Here is a 23,186-nt window from a genome sequence, read left to right on the forward strand (position 1 = left end):
AGAAACTAAGAGAGCTACCATAGCTATAGCACAGAGTGTGAAGGGGATAGTGTCATTAGGCAAAGCTGGATAGGGAAGCAATTAGGAAGTAACAAGGAAGTAATTACCAATGTATATTCTGTTCTAATTGACTTTTAAGGCTTAATTTTGCTCCCAAAGATGCCTCACCTATACCCGCTAGCTAATTTTGAGATTTGCATTGAATATGTGGGATATTAAAAAAAAAAAAAAGTCCAATCTGCTTTTCTGCATTGTTGGATCACCTTTCTTTTGAATAGGCATAAATATGGATCTCTTCCAGTCGATTGGCCAAGTAGCTGTCTTCCAAATTTCTTGGCGTAGAAAGTGAGCACTTCCAGCACTGCATTCATTCATTGAAACATATCAATTGGTATTCCATCAATTCCTGGAGCCTTGCTTTTCGCCAGTGTCTTCAGTGCAGCTTGGACTTCTTCCTTCAGTACCATCACTTCTTGATCATATGCTACCTCCTGAAATGATTGAATGTCTACCAATTCCTGAATATTCAATATACTATGGACTGCCAAAAGAATGAACAAATCTGTCTTGGAAGATGTACAGCCAGAATGCTTCTTAGAAGCGAGGGTGGAGAGACTTCATCTCACATACCTTGGACATGTTATCAGGAGGGATTAGTCCCTGGAGAAGGATATCACGCTTGGAAAGTAGAGTCAGTGAAAAAGAGGAAGACCCCCCAATGAGATGCACTGACGCAGTGGGCTTGAGCATAACAACAATTGTGAGGATGGTGCAGGACCGGGCAGTGTTTCATTCTGTTGTACATAGGGTTACTATGAGTTGGAACCAACTTGATGGCACCTACCAACAACAATCTGCTTTAGTCTTCACTGCTGCACTGTACTGCACAGTTATTTTAGATTCAGCAAAAATGTACTAAGAAGCAGGCACTGTGGCGTAGAGAGGAATTATAATCCATGTCTTAAGGTACTCAAAGGAAGAGAGAGCTATCCAAAGGAAAATTTATAGTACACTAGGACTAATGCAAGCTCTAATGGAATTATATACAAAAAAAACAACAACAAAAAACCCTCACTCTGTAATTCTGAGAGGCAGGGATTATCCTACTTTATAAATGAGGAAATGAAATTTATGGAGGTTAAGTGGCACATTTATATACAGCTGCAAGTAAAATTATCTTTATTTTGGACGTCCATGTGTCTGGCTGAAATATCTATTACTATGGAAGCAGGAAAAGGAGCCCTGGTGGAGTATTGGTTAAATGCTTAGCTGCTAACTGAAAAGTTTGGTGGTATGAACCCACCAGATGTGGCAGTCTGCTTCCGTAAAGATTTACACCCTTGGAAACCCTATGCGGCAGTTCTACTCTGTCCGATAGGGTCACTGTAAGTCAGTATCAACTTGATGGCAATGAGTTTAATTTACTTTGGCCATGATGAGGGCACATGCATGAAATCTGGAATTAGACCTGGGTTTGAATCTAGTTGTATAGCTTTATATTATTTGATCCTGGAAAATGTATTCTTTCTCCATTGCATCGTAGTCAAGTTGAATTGAAATATTCACCTTAAAGTTTAAAGATTCAGTGAGAGAACACTAAGCAATGCATATATAATAATTGGCCAAAAAAAGTTTGTTCTCTTTCCCCTTTAATTTCCCTTCTTGCTCACTAATGGGTAGTTAAGAACATGGGTCCCTGAGGGTTTTGCCATTTAGGGCTTATAAAGTTGACTAAAAGAAGGCAAAGAGAAAGGACACGTAACTTGCCATTCTATAACTAGTGATCCTGAAGCACAGGACTACACTCCGGAAGCAGAAAGTTCTTCCAGTGGTCCTGTAGAGCATCACCAGGCTGCCCAGGGCACCCTCATTGGACGGAAGTATTTTACACAGTTCATTCTGTTCAGGATGGTTAAAAAAAAAAAACAAAACCCAGTGGATATAAGTTGGTTATATTCGTTAAATGTGTGTATAGCATAGCATGATGAATATTTGTCTGGACATTTTATAATTATTTAGCACAGTGATTAAAGTGATTGGTAACTGAGAGGTTGGCGTTTTGAAACCACCAGTGTTTCTACAGGAGAAAGGCACCACAGCCTGCTCCCATACAGATTTACAGCCTCGGAAATCTCATGGGGCTGCTGAGTTGAAATCAACTTGACAGCAGTAGTTAGCCAAAAATTTTAAAAGATTCATGGTATCGATTCCATCCTGATAGAACTAAAAAACATTCTATCTACTTCTGTCCTATAGCTAGGTTTTACTTGCTGCTGTGGAAAAAGGGATAAAGAAAACTATCTTTGAGGATAAATGGCAGCAACCACCATCAAAAGCCAGTTCTAAAGAAGAGTGTAACAGAAAGGAACATAGCCCTCACTGTTGTGCTTCACATCAAAGTCTGAGAGCTGAGACTTCCAAGTCAACGTATTCCGCTTCATTTTCCCTGACTCATGCCATACTCTGCATTTGCTATCACCAATGAATAAAAAACAAAGAACAAACGTAAGGCAATCTGGAAGAAGAGTCTTGCCAGGTAGGCTAAGTAATTGCTATTTTAGGTTTAGATGAAATTTATTCATAATATTTAATAATACTGTTTAGTGGTTTGCAAAGGGTGTTATTTATTGTTCACATTCTTATAACCAGTAGTGATTATTAGGTCTATTTGGGAAGAAGACAACTCAGAATTTCATTTGTATAGAAAGTAAGTAGGCCAGGTCACAGAGCTGCTTAAGTAGTGGAGCTGAGATTCCAGCCCTATTTCCTGCCGTTCAATCTTCTTATTCTTCTAAGCTCCAAGATGTTCCCAAAGTTATTTGAACGGCCCCAGATGTATCATCGGGATAATTTATTCTCAACCCAATTACCTAGTCCTTGAACTGAAACATTCAGTCCTCATTCTTTCAATATTTTTTGAGCCAGGCACTGTTCTGCCAATTTTGGATAAATCAGTAAACAAAGTTGGTCCACACTCTACAGGCCAGGAGAATGGCTTAAGTCTTTTGTGAGTCACTGCTGAAATACCTGCACATCTATACAAAGGCATGTTGAAAGGTGTTATTTGACTACTTCTAACAGTGATCAAAACCTGTTACTTCAAAGTTTGAAAATAATCTGGCTGTCTTTACAACAAGCTGCACTAAAGGTACTGGTGAAAAACAAGGCTCCAGGAATTGATGGAACATCAACTGAGATGTTTCAACAAATGGATGCAGAGCTGGAAGCGCTCACTTGAGAAATCCGGAAGACAGCTACCTGGTCAACCAACTGGAAGAGACCCATATTTGCGCCCATTCCAAAGAAAAGTGATCCAAAAGAATGCAGAAATTATTGAATAATATCATTAATATCACATACAAGTAAAATTTTGCTGAAGATCATTCAAAAGTCGTTGCAGCAGTATATCAACTGGGAACTGCCAGAAATTCAAGCCAGGAATGAAGGCTATTATTGCTGATGTCACATGGATCTTGGCTGAAAGCAAAAAATACCAGAAAGATGATTACCTGTATTTTATTGACCATGCAAAGGCATTCAACTGTGTGGACCATAATAAATTAAGGATAACATTGCAAAAAATGGAAATTTCTGGACACTTAATTGTGCTAATGTAGAACTTGTACATATACCAAGAGGCAGTCGTTCAAACAGAAGAAGGGATACTGCGTAGTTTAAAGTCAGGAAAGGGTGCATTAGTGTTGTATCCTTTTACCATACTTATTCGATCTGTATGCTGAGCAAATAATCAGAGAAACTGGACTATATGAAGAAGAACAAGGCATCAGAATTGGAGGAAGACTCATTAACAACCTGAGATATGCAGATGATACAACCTTGCTTGCTGAAAGTGAAGAGGACTTGAAGCACTTACTGATGAAGATCAAAGACTATGGCTTTCAGGATGGATTTCACCTCAACATACAAGGATGGCGAGACTTCAATTCACATACTTTGGACCTGTTATCAGGAGGAACCAGTCCCTGGAGAAGGACATCCTCCTTGGTAAAGTAGAGGGTCAGTGAAAAAGAGGAAGACCCTCAACGAGATGGACTGACACAGTGGCTGCAAAAATGGGTTCAAGCATGAAAACGATTGTGAGGATGGTGCAGGCCAGGGCAGTGTTTCACTCTGTCATACATAGGGTCGCTATGAGTCTGAACCAACTTTACAGCACCAAACAACAGCAGTATGTCCTTAAAAAGTAACAGACACAAAGTGTCCATAACTATAAGAATAAAAGAAAAAAAAAAAAGAAGGAAGCAAAAATGGGGCAAGGCGCTATGACACAACGGGGTAAATAGATTCACACCATCAGTCTCTCTCAACTTTTGTGACAGGGACTCGAATACCAAAACCAAACCAAACCAAACCCAGTGCCATCAAGTCGATTCCAACTCATAGTGACCCTATATTTGTGATTTTTAATTAAAAAAAATTTTAAGCATGCACCAAAATACACAGAAAAACAAGCTCTGAAGAACTGCATCATCCATAGGACTGTGGCATAGGCTGCAACTGACCAAATACAGAACTTCCACTGTAATATCCTGGTTAATAAAGGGGCTGTGGGGAGGAGTGTCAGGAGGCACGATCTAAGACTATTCAGGGCTGCCTGGAGGTGACAACCTAGACGCAGAAGCACTTAAGGACAAAATGACCAGTTTCTGAAAATATTTGGTTTCATGAAACTTAAAAAAAAAAAAAACATAAGTGCTTATAGCTTGTTCAGATTTGTCAGAGTAAAAATATCTGAAAGAAAACACAGCTAGAAGTAGCTGATTATAAGTTTTGTGTAAAAACTGGATGAAATGAATATATCATTTATTTCCCAGAAATGACTTTTTATTGTTGTTGTTGTTGTTACAGCTGATTTGGAGCTGTATTCGTGGGCAAATGGACATGTATGCTTTCCACAAACCAAAACCTCCAAATCATACCATACCTATGATATCTGATGGTTAAAGATGTACATACAGTGTAGGATTATAAGCTTAATATATGTTCCAAGGCAGTAACTGACAATATGGTATCCAAAGAACCAATGCAACAGTCAGAAGATTGTGTACCACATTACTCCAGGGGGCACTGTTCACATCGTGGCCCCCAGAGTTGGGCATGGCACTGCATAGTGGACCGGTCTGCCTATTTACCACCAGACATTAGTTTACCATCCCATCATTTATATTTTGTTATTTTGCAATCTTAACCTCTGATTTCACAACGTAGTCTATAAACTTTTTTTTTTTTTTTTAAGGCGTGCAAGTTTTGAAGGAGAAAAGCAGAAAAAGCAATTCAGTAATGGGGGACAAAATGGAATAAAGCAGAATAGTCTGCTGTTCAAGAGTGGAATCTTTTTTCTAGTCTTGACTGAAACAGGGTAAGAGATATACGGGGACATGCAGTATTGGATGGTACAGGTACTGTGTCCCTCTTGATGGAGGGAGCAAAGTTCAGTTTTTATAACAAATATAAGTGACCATATAATTTCTTGTCCGATATGGGGCACTTGTGACTGTGAAAGAAGAAACCATTGGTAAATTAATTGGGACAAAAGGCATAAACCATACTGTGTTTGGCAAATGTATGTGTAATGTTCACCCTACATATAAATAGAAATATTTGAGATTTTCCTACCAAAGAGCTAAGAGCTAAAAAACCAAAACCAAACCCACTGCAGTCGAGTCGATTCTGACTCATAGTGACCCTATAGGACAGAGTAGAACTACACCATAGATTTTCCAAGGAGCGCCTGGCAGATCTGAACTGCTGACCTGTTGGTTAGCAGTTGTGGCACTTAACCACTACACCACCAGGGTCTACTTATTTCTGACCTTGATGTCATCCCATCCTCCAGGGGAAAAAATGGATCTATTTGACACACCATTTACCTTGTTCCCCAGAAATCCACATAGCAATCATATATGGGAAATGGGGCCCAGATTAATGGAAGGACATATCTTAAACTGCTTTTAGTTCAAAACTTTCTTAATAATGGCCTGAAGGTACTAAGAAGCTTTAAAAGCTTGACTAACAGGAAACAGGAGTGATGCTGAGACAATCCCGGCAACTTTGTAAGGAGACTGGTGCTCAGGACAGAGTATCATAGCCCAATCAAGACTCTGGAATACCCAGTCTACCTCTTAGTTAAGTTCTTCTGAACTTAACTAAGTTATTTAAACTTTATGCATGTATAAAATCAAAGTGCTCGTCTAAAATGGTATGTGATGTGCTATCCAAAAATAAAATCATTCCACCAGGAAAATCCAGAAAAAACTAGGACTGAAATAAGCAAAGGCCTCCTAGAGGAGACAGCTTCTAAACTCAATGTACCTTGTAGTTTAGCAGTGGCCTGCAGTCTCTTGCAGTACATGAGCTGTTTCAGATGTGGCTAGAGGGCTGGGATCTGCTATGCATTTGTTTTCTTTTTAATATTCATCCAACCTTATCTTTAGGTAAGTTTTGTTTTAGTAGGTAAGTTTATTAGTTTCAAAATATATTTCATATCTTAACATTTAACTATTAGCTTTCATGTGGCATGGAATATTCCAATTTTTCTGTCAGTAGTGACAAGTATCCATTTTCAATGTTCTGATGTCACCATCAAAATTCCTTGGAGCTTTCCATAATTTTCTGCACGTGGTGCTTGCTGGGCTCAGGCTTTTTCATTTGCTCTCCATCCTGACTGAACTTTCACAATCAGTACACAAAGCATGGTTTGGTGGTTGGTGGAATCCTGCCATGGATCTTTTACGGCCATTACTTCCTTTTTGGTGACTAATATATTGTATAAAACTCTACAGAGGGAGATACCGCTTGGGGGTATGGCTGCAAGAGATTAAAGAGGGTCAGAGATGGCTTCAAGGTTCTCTAAGAAAGGAATTTCAACTAATCTCTCTTTTTCTTTGTCTAATATAATTCGCGCCCCCACAACCTACCTACATATTGATTCTTGACTGATTGGATGACTTTCTTATGATCAGAAGAAGACACCAAACTTGTTCTGACTCGGGAACCTTATCTCAGTGCCATATGCTGCTTTGGGAGATGATGGCATCATAATGATCAAGACGAATGGGCAGATTAGGTGTGGTTGGAACTTACAGCAAAATCAGGTGCATAAAACAGTGATTCTCAAACTTCACTGTGCAGCAGAATCATATGGGGACCTTGTTAATAATGCAGACGCCTACATTGAAATTATGAGTCAGCTAAATCTAGGACAAGGCCCAGGTGTCTGCATTTTTAATAGGCACTTCCTCACCCCCACCCCAGATATTCAACTGTAGGCAGTCTTCCAACTTCAGCTTTGAGAAACACATAAAGCATGACAAAGCACTTACTGTGAAGGAAAAAAATCATGCACACACCAACGCATCAGACCTAGGGCTTCACCATAGCACTCACCTTTGGATAATAACTTCTCAAAAAGAGTAAACATACACACATTTGGCCATAGGTGAGTATTCATTGCTGACAGCCACGCCCCACTCAAGTTTTCTGCTCAGAGAATCCACGTTACCATCTATTCTAATGCACACTAAATAAAGGTAATGTTTCTGAAGCCATGATGGGTTTTTTTCAGTTATGCAATTATTTTATTTCCTTGGCCTGACAGCATACACTTTGTTATACAAGAACCTGCAGCTGACAGAACCGACACAACAGATTTCCCCCAATAGGAAGGACTCTTTTCATTAGCAGAGATGATTGAAATGTCATGTCTGAGTGCAATTCCTGCTCCCCACCCCCACCCCACATCATAACCCCTAAAGTGAAAATAATCAGAATCAACAGAACCCCATGAATTACTAAAGTCATCCCCCCACACTTGTCTAACTGGCAGCTGCAGTGGATGAAAACCAAAGGAGCAAAGCAGCTGGCCATCTCTTAGCATTCGTGTGTGTGCAAGACCAAAGGGATAGTGGAAATCAAGCAGTAAGGGAGCAAGAATTCTGGATGAGTGAGAGGTACAGATGATCTGTCTTGCCTCATGCCTGCCCCTTCAATATGTTAAGACATCTCTGTCCCTATACATGGAGCCAAGTTTGGGACATGCTACGGAAGTGGTTTTAGCCCGCAACTGGAAATATCTGAGACTCAATAAAGTCAAAGGTAAGATGTGAGATAAAGGGTACCAGATAAGGAGCAGGTTAGATAGAGATGCTTCATGTCAGTCAATTCCAGTTTAATGTTATCAAAACTATCTTCAAAATCATAACCTCACCCGTTTTCCAAAAGTAAGAGTGCTCAAGCTCTGATGTCTGAAGTCTATCGCCACCACCAGGGTGTGATGTATGTGTGTGAGATTATAACTGGGATGGGATGGAGGTGTGGAAATAGGAGAGATCGGGGTCACAATGCTTGAAATATAGTGGGTTTCTCTTTTGGTCCCCAGGAATGGTCCACTACCAGTAGTCCTAAAACATTCCTATCCCCTCTCCCCTGCCATCTTGTGCAAATGTCAAAAATAGAATCTCTGCCCAAAGAGAAGGGGGAATAGGAAGTTGCTGCTGGACTGCAATCTTCTCTGGCCCCAACTTGCCCCAACTCCTGACCTTTCTATGAAATCACACAAAAATTAATTCACAGCAATGCTGTGAATTATGTCATTGCCATTCATCTATCAAAGCCAATCCAACAGCTGGGTCCTAACATGCTTTCCCCCTGGGCCAAGGAAGCAGCATAAAACATCAAGTGAGCATGTGAAAATATGATGACGGTGTGTGCAGTGTAGTGTTTCCAGATGTCTTCGCCTTCTGTCTCCTCATGGTGGGAGCCCTTCCTCTCTTCCCCCCAAGTCCCACACACACCCCTCCCCCTAACCCCCAGGTCCAGGTGCTCCCATCTGCTGGGCTTCCACCACTCACTTCCCATAGACACTCTCATCGCTGTAGGCCACATACAGAAAATAGTCCTCCTCATGGTTGTCCTAGGGGAAGAGATAAGACAACAGTTTAGAAAAGACATTCAAATTCATTATCTCGGATTCTGAGACTCACACAACCTTGTAATGTAGGCATGGAAGATATTATTAGTCCCAATTCAAAAAAGGAACAAAGAATATGTGGCTGGAGTTAAACTTTGAGCTCTGAGTTCATAAACAAAAAACCTTCATAGAGAACCTAATACACCTAAGTGTCAAGAACATGAAGATGATGAGGCACAGTCCTTACTTTTAAAAAGCTCATCCTAGCAATTCCAGTCCTGAGTATATACCCAAATAGTTGAAAACCAAAAAACCCATTGCGGTCAAGTCAATTCCCACTCATAGCAACCCTACAGGACAGACTAGAACTGCCCCCACAGGGTTTCAAGAAGCAACTGGTGATCCCTTGGTTATCAGCCAAACTCTTAACCACTGTGCCACCAGAGCTGCAAATAATTGAAAAGAGGTACACTCAAATACGTGTACATGCATGTTCATAGTAGTACTATTCCCAAGAGCCAAAAAGTAGAAAAAGCCCAAATGTCCACCAACGGATGAAAAGATAAACACATTGTGGTATATAAATACAATGGAGTATTATTTAGTTATAAAAATAAATGAAGTACTGATACATGCTAAACATGGATGAACCTCAAAAATATTATGCTAAGTGAAAAAAGCCACACCCAAAGGGTACATATTATATGATTTCATTTAAATGAAATATCCAAAATAGGTAAATCCATACAAACAGAAAGCAGATTCCATGCTTGCCAGAGGCTGAATAAGGAACAACAGCTTAATGGGCACCAGCTTCTTTCTGGGGTGATGAAAATATTTCAGAACAAGACAGAGGTTATGGTCGCACAACATTGTGAATGTACTAAACGCCACTGAATTGTTCACTTTAAAAATGCTTACACTTATATCAATATCACCTCAGTAAAAAAGGTTAAAAGATTAAAAACACAAAATTTTTTGAAAAAGCTCATTCTGGTAAAAAGAATATAGATAAAACATGTACTACTAAAGAATATATAACTCATTGCCGTCCAGTCGGTTCTGACTCAGAGATACCCTGCAGAATAGAGTAGAACTACCCCTTGGATTTCCAAGGAGCAACTGGTGTATTCAAACTGCTGGCCTTCTAGTTAGCAGTCGCAGCTCTTAACCACTGTTGCACGAGGGCTCCCAGTGAATATATACTCCTGTGGAATATACACTATAGAATAAAACATTAGAGGTTGTTAGAAATTTATACAGTAAAACTGTGAAAGCTGGAACCTGTGTAAGGCAGTAACCTGTCAGAGAAGGAAAACACAAATATTTTCCACTAAAACAAGAGGAAAAGTGGTCAGAGTGCACCCTGTCAACAGCAGAAAACTTTGGAGACCCAGGAAAACAACACGGTCCTGTAGAGTTCTGGCTCTCACAGGTTTAGCTGTATAATTTGCTAACAGGGCACAAAGGGAAGGCAACATCTTATGTAAATCCTTTAGGAAATACCAGTGAAATAAAATAATTTTCTCCAACTGAGTTTATGTGCTAAGACAAATTAATTCTACAGTTGGATTCACCAGTGCCCAGATGTGGGGAATCTGCTTCTTCATCTTAGTTCCATTCTTACAAGAAAAGCTTCCCTTGTGTGAGTCTATGTGGATGTTTTAAGCCAAAACTTCAGTGTTTATAGAAGGAGCTAACTTTTTTTTTTTTTTTCCTCTCTCTCGTCTCCACAAAAGGAGCTAACTTTTAAGGCAAACTATCAGAGTTTGAAGAGGCTGGCTTCAGAGGTAGAAGGGGTTAGCTTTACTTTACTGTTTTCTTAGTCTATTGCTAAATAGGAATAAAATAATGAACTGGAACCTAAATGCAGAGTTCATTTACAAGTTATATGTCACCAGTAAGAATGACAGGAACAGCACTGGGAAGACAAATTATTTGTAATCGGGAATCACTTTCTGCTAGTGCAATAAAGACAACCCAATATTGAAACACCACAGTAAAGCAGAACTGAGAGGAGAATTCAAAAGGATTGGACCTAGTAGGGCGCTCAATCCTAAAGGGCAAGCGGTATCCAATCTCCTGGAGCCTTACACTGCCGTGTGTAAGAGGAGCCTGATCAACAACACCTTCTGCCCTACTTCCCAGGTGTGTTATCACCACACACTGAAACTAAAGCTAAAGAACGCCAGACTGTGCCATACTGTGACTGTGACCATTACCTCATACAGCTGGCCCATGGTAGCACTAGTGGGAGGGATGGTGTTGTTGACAAAGAAGAATAAAGCGTCCTCAGGTCGGAGGTGGATCCTCTTCCGGATTAAGAAATAGAACTGGCCCACTGGATGAAGGAAGGAAGAAGGTTTCAGAAAAAGTAATGCAAGAGGGAAGAAGACAAGGGATTGATATAAGGGTAAGTCCCAGAAAAAAAAAAAAAATTCTATTGCACTGGTTCCCTTTGGAATAACCCGTTGCTGTCGATTCGATTATGACTCATAGCGACCTTATAGTCCAGAGTAGAACTGCTCCATATGGTTTCCAAGGCTGTCATCTTTACAGGAACAGACTGTCACATCTTTCTCCAGCAGAGTGGCTAGTGGGTTCGAACTGCCCACCTTTCAGTTAGCAGCCAAATGCTTTAACCACTGCACCACTAGGGCTCCTTCTCTGTTGTAAGTACCAGCTTTATCTACCAGCTAGGCACATCCCAATACTTGCCTAGCACTTTAGAAATAAAAAGTGAAACTCAAAAGACATGAGTCTACTCCTCAATCCTTTTTGCCTTTACCCTATTTCAGACCTAAGGCCTGAGAACTACTTTGAAGGAATACCATGTATATTCAACCAAAACATTCTCACTATTGTTTAATTCTGACTTAAAATACACTTCCACCTACACTTCCACCCGTAGACAAATGATAATGATGGAAAGATGTCTACTAGGCTCCAGTAGTATTAGCATGGTAAACTCGCCCTAGTGCTAGGCAATGAATGGGGTTCAAGACAGTACGTTTTCCTGAGAAGATTGAAAAAATTCTAGAAGGCTAATATTCAAAATTATTAACTCTGTAGCAAACATATCTACAGAGTCTTTCCATAGTGTTCTGAATGCAGCAGATATTACAGTAAGAATCGAGGTTCAAGGTAAAGAATAAACATGTTCTTTCTGATTCCCAACAGATCTACAAAACGTATCACAAAGAACTGGAACTTGACAAGAGAGGTATTCAGCTGAGAATCTCTAAAATGTCATCAGTCCAAGAAACTAGTCTGGTTTTCCTTTGCAAATAAACTGATTTCACTGTAACAAAGATTTTAAAACTGGTTAAAAAAAAAATGGACGCCTGACCTTTCAATATTTCGCACTTTGCTGTATGTAAGTCGAATAAGACACTGTGACAGGAAATGCTGAAGGGAATTGGTGATGGGAGAAGAACTACTGTGTCATTCATTTTTGAAATCAGCTCTCTGGAGAATTCCACTCACTCTCTTCAACTCTGTACTTCCTCTCCATCTCACATTCCCAGGCATGTAATAAGGACTGAGAATACTTCACCACAGGAGAAAGGGTCAGGAGGAGGGGAGGGGCATTACCGGTGAGGTCAGAGGGCACGAGATACTTCCTCTTGTCCAGGTCAGGCACCCTGGCTTTAGGAGCCTTCTCCACGATCACCTGGGAGGAGAGAAGGAGAGTGGGAGTGAAAACCTACCACACTAGTATTTTTCCTTCCGCATCCTGCAGTTTCCCTATTTGAAGACTTTTCCATTTCGCATCCCTCACTATTCCTTACAAAATATGTGGGAAATGAGTTTCTCTGGTGAGCTTATAGTTTCATTACTAGAGGAAGAGATAATGGAGAAGACGTGATAAAAATGAAGGAAACCTTGATTTTAAGCAATTACAAGTTAGCTGGAAGGTATACTACAGGACATACCTTCAGGTATTTGATTAGAGCATCGAGAGGCTGTCTAGGGTTTCTAAGATGGTCCTGATCACCTACTAGCTTCGTTTTTTTTTTTTTTTTTTTTCTCGTACATGCTATTTCTTAAAAGTACAAGATAATATCATTTGAATTATATAATTTGTCAAAATTTTTAAAAATGACTTCCAAGAAAATACTTTCAAGCTACTTTATTAAGTGAAAAAATAAAGTATTAAACAGTTTTTATGGTATAATGACACTTTACAATGTAATGTCCGTACAACAATCCATATACCAATATTGATTATCTGTTAGAATTTTAAGGTATTTTCAATATCTACACTAAATACTTGCACAATGCTTCACATTTTATGAAGACCATACGTCTCTGAAAAAAAAATGAAGACATGTAAGAATTAAAAAGACTTATTCATGTAAATTTATAATACGGGAAAACATCTATTGTAAACCATGGGCTTCGGATTTTCAGTTTAGAAAATCGGATCATTCTAGATAGAAGACATGGGAAGTGTAGAAAAGTTACAGTGAAGAGGCAGAAACAAACACTGAGCCAGTCCCTCTACCTGCTGTGTGATCTTCACCAGGTCACTTAACCTAGGCGTCAGCATTTTAATGAGTAAGAGGAAGATGATAACTCTCCAACACAACTTTTAAAAAGTCATAATGTGAACTCAAGTAAACCATAAAACTCGATGTGGAAATGCTTTGTAAATTATAAAGAACTAAATAAACATAGGGATTAACATGGAAGATGAGACTTGACACTTTTAAAATAAAGGGGATATATTAAAATAGTGAAAAAACTTATTTTTTGTTTCAGGAAAAAAAGAAAGGAGCCCTGGGGATGCAGTGGTTAAAGCGCTCAGCTGCTAACCAAAAGGTAGGCGGTTCAAACCCACCAGCCTCTGTGGGAGAAAGATGTGGCAATCTGTTTCCATAAAGACTTGCAGCCTTGGAAACCCTACAGGGCCATTCTACTCTGTCCTACAGGGTTGTTAGGAGTCGAAATCGACCCATCGGCAGTGGTTTGGGGTTGGTTTAGAAAAAAAGGACTCTGCACCAGAAATACCAAAAGGCCATGATCACACTTTACATTTAAAAATAAAATGGTTAGAGAGATATGAGTCAGAAATCAAAAATAAAAAGTAAGTGCTTTGTGGAGAAATCAGTGAAGGCCCAACAATAAGGGTGGACAGAAGGCAGCAAAGTTAATAAAGTCTAAGGTAAAGGGGAACCAGGAGGCCTGGTGGCATGGCAGTTAAGAGCTCGGCTGCTAACCAAAAGGTCGGCAGTTCGAATTCACCAGTCACTCCGTGGAAACCCTATGGGGCAATTCTACTCTGTCCTATGCGGTCACTATGAGTTGGAACCAACTGGATGGCAGCTAACAGCAAGAGAAAGAGAGGGGTCCTACCATTGTGTCTTGCAGGAACTCTGAGACGTGGCAGCTCTTATCAATAAGAGATGGAAACCACAAAGGGGACAGAAAATAAGAGCAATAAAAAAAAAAAAAAGCAGACTGTAAATAAGACAACTACAGGAATTTGGAGCTCTTGTGGTACAGTGGTTGAGAGCTCAGCTGCTAACCAAAAGGTCTGCAGTTCGAATCTACCAGCTGCTCCTCGGAAACCCTATGGGGCAATTCTGCTTTGTCCTATAGGGTTGCTGTGAGTTGGAATTGACTCAACGGCAACGGGTTTGGGTTTTTTTTTTTTTTTTGGTATAGGGATTTGGAGAAGGACAGGAGGGGGAGATGGGTAATTATTAAGGCCTTGGATTTTTTTTTTTTTTTTTTTTTTGGTTTACCAGAAAGTCTTAGGTCTCCAGGAATCTCAATTCTAGTTCTCACAGTCGGCTCTGGGGCTACTTGTTTGGCCTCTCTGGGTCTCAATTTCCTTATCTGTGAAATGTGGCTAATACTCCATAGGGCTATTTATGAATTAAAAAAAAACACACACACATTGTGTTCCTAGCAGTTTTCTGCTCTGTTGTAGGTTCTCAATACATTGTAACTATTAACATAATTTTAAGATCCCATTAATCCCTTCCTTCCCAAGGCACAAGCACACTTATTCTTTTAAATGGAAGGAACTCTGGCGGCACAGTGGTTAAGCTCTCGGTGCCAACTGAAAGGTTAGTGGTTCAAATCCCCTAGCTGCTCCATGGGAGAAAGACGTGGCAGTCTGCTTCCGTAAAAATTACAGCCTTGGAAGCCCTATGGGGCAGTTGTACTCTGTCCTACAGGGTCGCTATCAGTCAGAATCAAATTGATGGCAGTGGATTTGGTTCTTTTGGTATTAAGGGATATTGACTGGAGCTAAAATCAGGTTTTCTGAGCAATTAGGGTACAAGATTGCTTTAATAACACCAATGGTCCAACTGGAGAGAGCAGAGAAATCATTGACTCTACCCCTCTTTTCCATAAAGGAAGACACTTTATCACAGCGAGCTTAGGGATTCTGCCCAAGGGCACAGGGAAATCCTTGTGAAGCCATAAGTAGAAACAAAATTACAGAACTAAGACCACATAGCTCTTCTCCCTGCATAACCATTAAAGAGGGTCACAGGCAGAGAAGCTAGTAAGCAGTTCAGAGGCTTATTACTGGTTAAAACATAACTGTAGGAGCCATGAGATCTGAGTAATGGCTAATAAATTAGCATAGAAATAAAACATTCAACACCAAACTATGGCAGGAAAAGAACAGAGGGAATTAGCTGAAACATTCTGGATGGATGCATGTAAATAACTGAAATAGGGAGGACTCGGTTTGAGGGAAACATATGGAAATTTTAACTAGATTTAGGAACAGGTAAATTCCAGTTTGTCATTTATGTGAAGCTACTGTTGTACACAGGGGTCGCTATGAGTGGGAATCAACTCAACGGCACCTAACAACAACTGGCACAGTTCCTTGTACTTTGCAAGTCCTGAATAAATTGTAGTCATTTTGCTTACTGAGTTACTTTTCCAGTGAACTGTTGAGGGCAGCAATAGTTTATCTATTTCCAATACCTAATAGTGAGAGGCACTTAATTAGTTCTGGTAACAGAGCTACATTAGAAATTGAGCAGCAATGTGGCATGGAGGTTAGGCATGCCCATAGCACTATGCATGAGAGGTGAAGCTGGAATCTCAGCTTGGTCACAGACCAGCAATATGACGTTACTTCATGTCTCTGTGCTTCAGATTCTTCATCTATAGACTGGGGATTATAATAGCGTGAGGGTTAATGGGATGACTATATAGAGGACACTTATAATAGCACCAGATACAGGGTAAGTTACTGGTAAATATTAGCTCTCATTTTTAAATACTATTACTGAAAACTGGGATTGGTGCCACGAGAATTGGGGGACGATTTTAAAACAGTCATCCAAGGTCCAGAGACCAGGAAAATAAACTGTGAAGAATTCTTTACTGGGTAATAAGGCTGGCTCCCCTTTCCAGCTAAAAAACCCTTTTGTGTGTAATTGCTGGGGAATAGGATGGCTCTGATGTCTCCTCTTTATAGGAAAGGACCACGAGGGCTTTGTACTGCTGGGCTAAGCCCCAAGTTGCCTCTGGTAGCTGTTTAGAGGAGGCCCAGGAACACCTGCAGGTCAAGAAAGGACATCAGATAATTGCAATTTCTTTACCAGTTACATCATCCAAATGCCCCTATCTGAAGATAAAGAGCACAACCCTACGGTCACTGCTCTTCTATCTCTAACACCCCAAAACTGCTGCTCCCTCTACCACAGGCTTCTGTCTTTCATTCTGGCTGCGCAGCCTACATTAGAGGGAAACCAGGCAAGTGCGCGGGGGAGGGGACAAACGGGAAAAACGCCCGGATGCTGAAAGATGCCTTGCTATTTATTTCATCTTTTCCTTCTGCACTAGTTTTAACTACATAAATCAGGGACTAAAACAGAAAAAGGTCTCAGTCTGTCTCGTGCCCAGGTATGATTTGATCAGATTAAGCACCCAGGAAAGCTGGCCGTCACTACACACTGCCCCTGGAGCCAAGAATGATGAGGCAAGCCGGCTGCTGCGCAGAGAACGTGACCTTGTTTTTGAGCCAGACCTGTCTTGTGGTGCCCCCCACCCCCTACCCCAATCTTAACAGAATACAAGAATGAATCCACTGGCTTCCCATCTTTTCCCTCCCAAGCCCAAGGATAACCAGGTCAGAGTGAAATTGATGAAAGGAGAACCACCTATAGCAGAAATCGACAGGCGCAAACCCCAGGGCATCAGTCGCTCCCATAGTAATTTCCGTGCGTTCTTAAACGAAGCAAACCTAGAGCCCCAAACTAATGACTCTCGCACAAAAAGGCCACATTTTCTGAAAACTGCTGAGTCACTCGAGACATTGGCTTCGCTCTAAAGATGCGGTCAGCTATGAAGATGGGAACAGGCCCTCGGGATACGGGTTTGGAAAGCTCCGCAGTCTGAAAGTCCACTAGCTCCGGCAGGTAGCGAAGGACGTCCGGGGTCAAGGAATTTTTAGAGACCTCCCTTTTTCGGAGACTCTTCTGTTCCTTAGGGCAGCCATCGCGACTCCCCAACCCCCAGCTCTCCAACCCTCCCCCCACTTTCTCTCCTACCCTCCACCCGTTCCCATTACACTTACAGGGACCCTGTCCGGATATTTCTTCCGGATCTTTTCTCCTTCCTTTTTCCGATATTCAAAGGGATGGTCCTCTTTATACTGGAACTTCATGATGGACCGCAGGGTTTCTAAAATCCCCAGACGGGGCCTGCCTTCCTCGCTGATGATTGCGTCTCTCGCGTATTGCTCCTCTCCGTCAAATTTCAATAGGTTTCAGGATCGCTTCAGAAGTGCCAGCTCCCGCCACAACACTATTGGCAGAGCGTTCGGAAGGGATCTCTGGTCGCCTCGCCTGGCAGTAGAAGATGGCCAGGTAAAGAGATCCAGACGGCTTTTCCCAGGAGCTGGGGACACAAAAACAACACAGCAGCGCGTTGGTATTGTGACGCCACAAACCCCGCCCCGTGTCCCGCCCCCAGCGTTCGGAACAGCGCAGGATGGGGGTAGACAAGTACGTTGTCTGTTTCAGTGTATCTTCTTTCTAGCTAAACCTTTCCTAAGTAGATCCCACTGCAACCATGACATATTTACGTATTATTTGAATGTTCATGTGACATTAACTATCGTTCTAAAACGAAATAAAATTGTTCTGAAAATGTCTTCTTCCCTCCCTGCTGTTTCTTGGTTGAGTCCAAAAATAAATACAAAGAACTAAAATCCAGCTTTTTCCAGCTTATTGGGATCCGGGATCTGGAGAAAAAAAGGAATGGGGGACCTAGGGTCTGTTTTTGGCCAGTGCAGAAATGTCCTGTGCTTGCATTTTGCGCTTTGCCTATTTAATTGCACCCACCGGGCACCTCCCACCAGGCACTCTCCTTCCCCACGCTCGCGTCAGTTTTGTTTGGATCCATGCCACAGTTTGCTCCTAGCACAGCAACATAAACGGAGCATGACTCAGGAATTTGAAGAGACCTGTAATATGAAGGGCACGAAGGGTAATCAGGGTCCAGAGAAGAGGTGATGTCAGTGATGACTGCTAAGGGCTTCAGGCGCGTTCACAGATAGGGATCACTGGCTTTCTCCTACTGACCCAGAAGTTGGGCCTGTCTTCTGGAAAACAATTCACCTGAATATGGAAGTGTTGTTGTGTGCCATCCAGTGGATTCCAACTCATAGCGACCCTGTGGGAAGAGTGGAGCTGCCGCATAGGGTTTCCTAGCCTGTAATCTTTAAAGAATCAAAGTAAACAGAAATCCTTGACAACTTCAATATTTTCCCTGTTTATCCTGAATAATATTTATTGATCCAGTTGTGAGGATTTTTGTTTTCTTTATGTTGAGTTGTAATCCATACTGAAGGCTGTAGACTTTGACCTTCATCAATAAGTGCTTCAAGTCCTCTTCGCTTTCAGCAAGCAAGGTTGTGTCATCTGTATATCAAAGATTGTTAATGAGCCTTCCTCCAATCCTGATGCTGCATTCTTCTTCATATAGTCCAACATCTTAGATTATTTGCTCAGCATACAGATTGTGAAAGGATACAACCCAGACACACACCTTTCCTGATTTTAAACCACGCATTATTCTCTTGTTCCAACTGCTTCGTGGTCTATGTACAGGTTCTGCATGAGCACAATTTAGTGTTCCAGAATTCCTATTCTTCACAATGTTATTCATAATCTGCTATGATCTACACAGTTGAATGCCTTTGCTTAGTCAATAAAACACAGGTAAACATCCTTCTGGTGTTCTGTACTTTCAGCCGAGATCCATCTAATGTCCCTCATTCCACGTTCTCATCTGAATCCAGCTTGAATTTCTGGCAGTTCCCTGGTGCAACATCTTTGAATAATCTTCTGCAAAATTTTACTTGCATATGATATTAATGAAATTGTTCTATAAGTTCTGCATTCTGTTGAATCACCGTTCTTTGGAACTGCAAAATACAGATCTCTTCTAGTCAGTTGGCATAGACAAGTGAGCACCTCAGTGTTGCATTCGCTTGTTGAAACATCTCAATTGATATTCCATCATTTCCTGGAGTCTTCCTTGTTTTAAGGCAAAGCCTTCAGTGCAGCTTGGACTTCTTCCTTCAGTACCCTCAGTTCTTGGTCATACGATACTTCCTGGAAAGGTTGAACATCAATCGATTCTTTTTGGTGCAGTGACTCTGTATATTCCTTTCATCTCCTTTTGATGCTTCCTTCGATGTTCAACAGAGCCCTGGCAGTGCACTGGTTATGCATTAGGCTGCTAACCAAAAGGTCAGTAGTTTGAAGCCACCAGCCATTCCTTGGAAGCCCTATCGGGCAGTTCTACTCTGCCTGATAGGGTCGCTGTGAATTGGAATTGACTCGACGCAATGGGTTTGATGTTCAACGTTTTGCCCATAGAATCCTTCAATATTGCAACATGAGGCTTGGGTTTTTTCTTCACTCCTTTCAGCCTGAGAAATGCTGAGTGTGTTTGCATTGGGAAAACCTGCTGCAAAAGACCTCTTTCAAGTGTTAAAAAGCAAAAATGTCACTTTGAGGACTAAGGTGTACCTGACCCCAAGCCATGGTATTTTCAGTTGCCTCGTATGTATATGGAAGCTGGACAATGAATAAGGAAGACCAAAGAATTGATGCATTTGAATTATGGTGCTGGTGAAGAATTCTGAATATACCATGGACTGCCAGAAGAATGAAAAATCTGTCTTGGAAGAAGTACAGCCAGAGTGCTCCTTAGAAGCAAGGATGGCGAGACTCTGTTCCACATATTTTGGACGTATTATCAGGATTACCAGACCCTGGAGAAGGACATCATGCTCGGTGAAGTAGAGGGTCAGTGAAAAAGAGGAAGACCCTTAACGAGATGGACCGACACAGTGGCTGCAACAATGGGCTCCAACATAGCAATGATTGTAAGGAGGATGCAGGACCAGGTAGTGTTTCGTTCTGTTATGCAGAAGTTCGCTATGAGTCAGAACCGACTGGATGGCACCTAACAACACGAAAACAATCTTTAAGGGAGCAGATTGCCAAGTCTTTTCAGCTGTGGGAATTGCAGGCCTTTTGGTTAACAGCCAAGTATTTAGCCATTGGCAACCAGGGCTCCTTGAAGATGAAGTACTATAAAATTCCTTACATGAATAGAAAGCACCAGTAGGAAGCACAGTGGAAGACTCTGGGTGGTGGGGCTGGTGCCTCCTTCTGGTGTTCCTCTTTCGCCACTGAGAATCAAAGGACCATTAGGGGAAGGGCAGTGGAAATTGTAAACATTATAGACTAGTAAGGAAGATCTGTTTTGCCCTTAATGAGTTCAGAAAAATATTAGATGAGAGCAGCCCCCATCTCCTGTCTCCTTTTATGAGGGTTTCAATGCCTCTGATTTTAAAAACAAGCCCACAAAATAAATGAAACTAAGGTTCATTATTCAAACAAGGAAAATGATTGCATAGTTCCATTTCTAAAGTTTAATTATTTTTCTCCATAGCGTCTTTCAATCCATTTTATATATGAAAATTCGTAAGTGGTTTATCACATTATATGCTTATAATTTTCAGTCCTTATTTTCAAATTGAAAATAGTTTAGTTAGTCCCTAGTCTCTTGTTTGGAAACCCTGGTGGCATAGTAGTTATGTGCTACAGCTGCCAACCAAAAGGTCAGCAGTTCGAATCCACCAGTTGCTCCTTGGAAACTCTATAGGGCAGTTCTACTCTGTTCTATAGGGTCACTATGAGTTTGGTTTTCGGTTTAGTCACTTGTTTTAGCTATGATCCAAACACAGCTAAATCTTTCAAAAGAGTACTTTACAACCAGTTGAGAAAGGAAATTATGGTAGTGATTGAAATTTTAAGATTGTTGTTTTCTGATCAAATCTACTGAAAACAATCTTATCTAATTAGGCTGCTGTTTTAAAACTTTAAAAATACCTAAGGACAGTGGCAATTTACATGTGAAAAAGAACCTGGAGATGAAATTTCCATTAATCTTCCTGCAACAAAGCTTTTCTAAATGTTCGTAGGTTGTCTTAATTTCCAAAGTTTGTTCTCTACCTTTATTGTCAGCATGGCATTTTTAAACATGTATAACAAATATTTCAAATAATAGTATGATGAACAACCATATACTCACTCACCACCTTGATTTTTCTTTTCCTGGACCACTTGAAAGTAAATCACAAATATTGTGATATTTCACTCCAAAATACTCAGCATGTTTTTCCTAAGATAAAAACATGCTCCTACATAATCACAATCTTCACTATTGCAACTCAAGGCTTGAATTTTTTCCTCAGTTCTTTCTGCTTGAGAAACGCCGCGTTGCAATAGTGAAAAGCCTCGAGTTGCAATAGTGAAGGATTCCATGGGGAAAATATTAAATGACGCAGGAAGCATCAAAAGAAGATGGAAGGAATACACAGAGTCATTACACCAAAATGAATTAGTCGATGTTCAACGATTTCAAGAGGTGGCATATGATCCGGAACCGATGGTACTGAAGGAAGAAGTCCAAGCTGCTCTGAAGGCATTGGCGAAAAACAAGGCTCCAGGAATTGATGGAATATCAATTGAGATGTTTCAACAAACAGATGCAGCACTGGAGGTGCTCACTTCTCTGTGCCAAGAAATATGGAAGACAGCTTCCTGGCCAACTGACGGGAAGAGACCCATATTTATGCCTATTCCCAAGAAAGGTGATCCAACCGAATTTGGAAATTATAGAACAATATCATTAATATCACACACAAGCAAAATTTTGCTGAAGATCATTCAAAAATGGCTGCAGCTGTATATCGACAGGGAACTGCCAGAAATTCAGGCTGGTTTCAAAAAAGGACGTGGAACCAGGGATATCACTGCTGATGTCAGATGGATCCTGGCTGAAAGCAGAGAATACCAGAAGGATGTTTACCTTTGTTTTATTGACTATGCGAAGGCATTCGACTGTGTGGATCATAACAAATTATGGATAACACTGTGAAGAATGGGAATTCCGGGAACACTTAATTGTGCTCATGAGGAACCTTTACATAGATCAAGAGGCAGTTGTTCGGACCGAACAAGGGGATACTGACTGGTTTAAAGTCAGGAAAGGTGTGCGTCAGGGTTATATTCATTCACCATACCTGTTTAATCTGTATGCTGAACAAATAATACGAGAAGCTGGACTACATGAAGAAGAACGGGACATCAGGATTGGAGAAGACTCATTAACAACCTGGGTTATGCAGGTGACACAACCTTGCTTGCTGACAATGAAGAGGACTTGAAGCACTTCCTAATGCAGATCAAGGACCACAGCCTTCAGTATGGATTACACCTCAACATAAAGAAAACAAAAATCCTCACAACCAGACCAATAAGCAACATCATGGTAAATGGAGAAAGTTGTCAAGTATTTCATTTTACTTGGATCCACAATCACCAGCCATGGAAGCAGCAGTCAAGAAATCAAAAGATGCATTGCATTGGGCAAATCTGGTGCAAAGGACCTCTTCAAAGTGTTGAAAAGCAAAGATGTCATCCTGAAGACTAAGGTGTGCCTGAGCCAGGCCATGGTATTTTCAATCATATCATATGCATGTGAAAGCTGGACAATGAATAAGGAAGACCGAAGAAGAGTTGACACCTGTGAATTGTGGTGTTGGTGAAGAATATTGAATATACCATGGACTGCCAAAAGAACGAACAAATCTGTCTTGGAAGAAGTGTGGCCAGAGTGTTCCTTAGAGGCAAGGATGGCGAGACTGCGTCTTACATACTTTGGACATGTTGTCGGGAGGGATCAGTCCCTG

The 23,186-nt window shown here is 41.0% G+C and overlaps 1 protein-coding gene across 2 annotated transcripts; it reads right to left on the reverse strand.

Annotated features, from left to right (window-relative positions):
- Positions 1–1,961: 1,961 nt before the first annotated feature.
- GABARAPL1 (GABA type A receptor associated protein like 1) lies at positions 1,962–17,865 on the reverse strand. Of its 2 annotated transcripts, none has more exons than XM_064284628.1 (5): positions 17,487–17,865; positions 12,524–12,602; positions 11,152–11,270; positions 8,871–8,932; positions 1,962–3,477 (listed from the first exon to the last, which is right to left on the reverse strand). In XM_064284628.1, exons 1-5 carry the CDS (start codon positions 17,574–17,576, stop codon positions 3,408–3,410), a joined length of 420 nt encoding a protein of 139 aa, XP_064140698.1. In that variant the 5' UTR covers positions 17,577–17,865; the 3' UTR covers positions 1,962–3,407. The 2 variants fall into 2 exon arrangements, with proteins under 2 accessions (XP_064140698.1, XP_003410732.2); XM_003410684.4 differs by lacking the exon at positions 1,962–3,477 and adding an exon at positions 3,488–6,828 and having other exon boundaries at positions 17,487–17,864.
- Between the last annotated feature and the right edge of the window lie 5,321 nt (positions 17,866–23,186).

Source organism: Loxodonta africana, chromosome 4 (assembly GCF_030014295.1).
Source record: "Loxodonta africana isolate mLoxAfr1 chromosome 4, mLoxAfr1.hap2, whole genome shotgun sequence".
In the NCBI taxonomy this organism is placed as follows: Eukaryota; Metazoa; Chordata; class Mammalia; order Proboscidea; family Elephantidae; genus Loxodonta; species Loxodonta africana.

Coding starts and splice junctions, on each gene's coding strand:
- GABARAPL1 (XM_064284628.1), bottom strand. CDS start 17,576: ATGAAGTTCCAGTATAAAGAGGACCATCCCTTTGAATATCGGAAAAAG. Junction 8,933..11,151: donor CCATGGGCCAGCTGTATGAG/GTAATGGTCACA, acceptor CTCTTCCCCTAG/GACAACCATGAGGAGGACTA. Junction 3,478..8,870: donor GATGAGAGTGTCTATGGGAA/GTGAGTGGTGGA, acceptor TTTTGCTTTCAG/CCAAGATCCATGTGACATCA.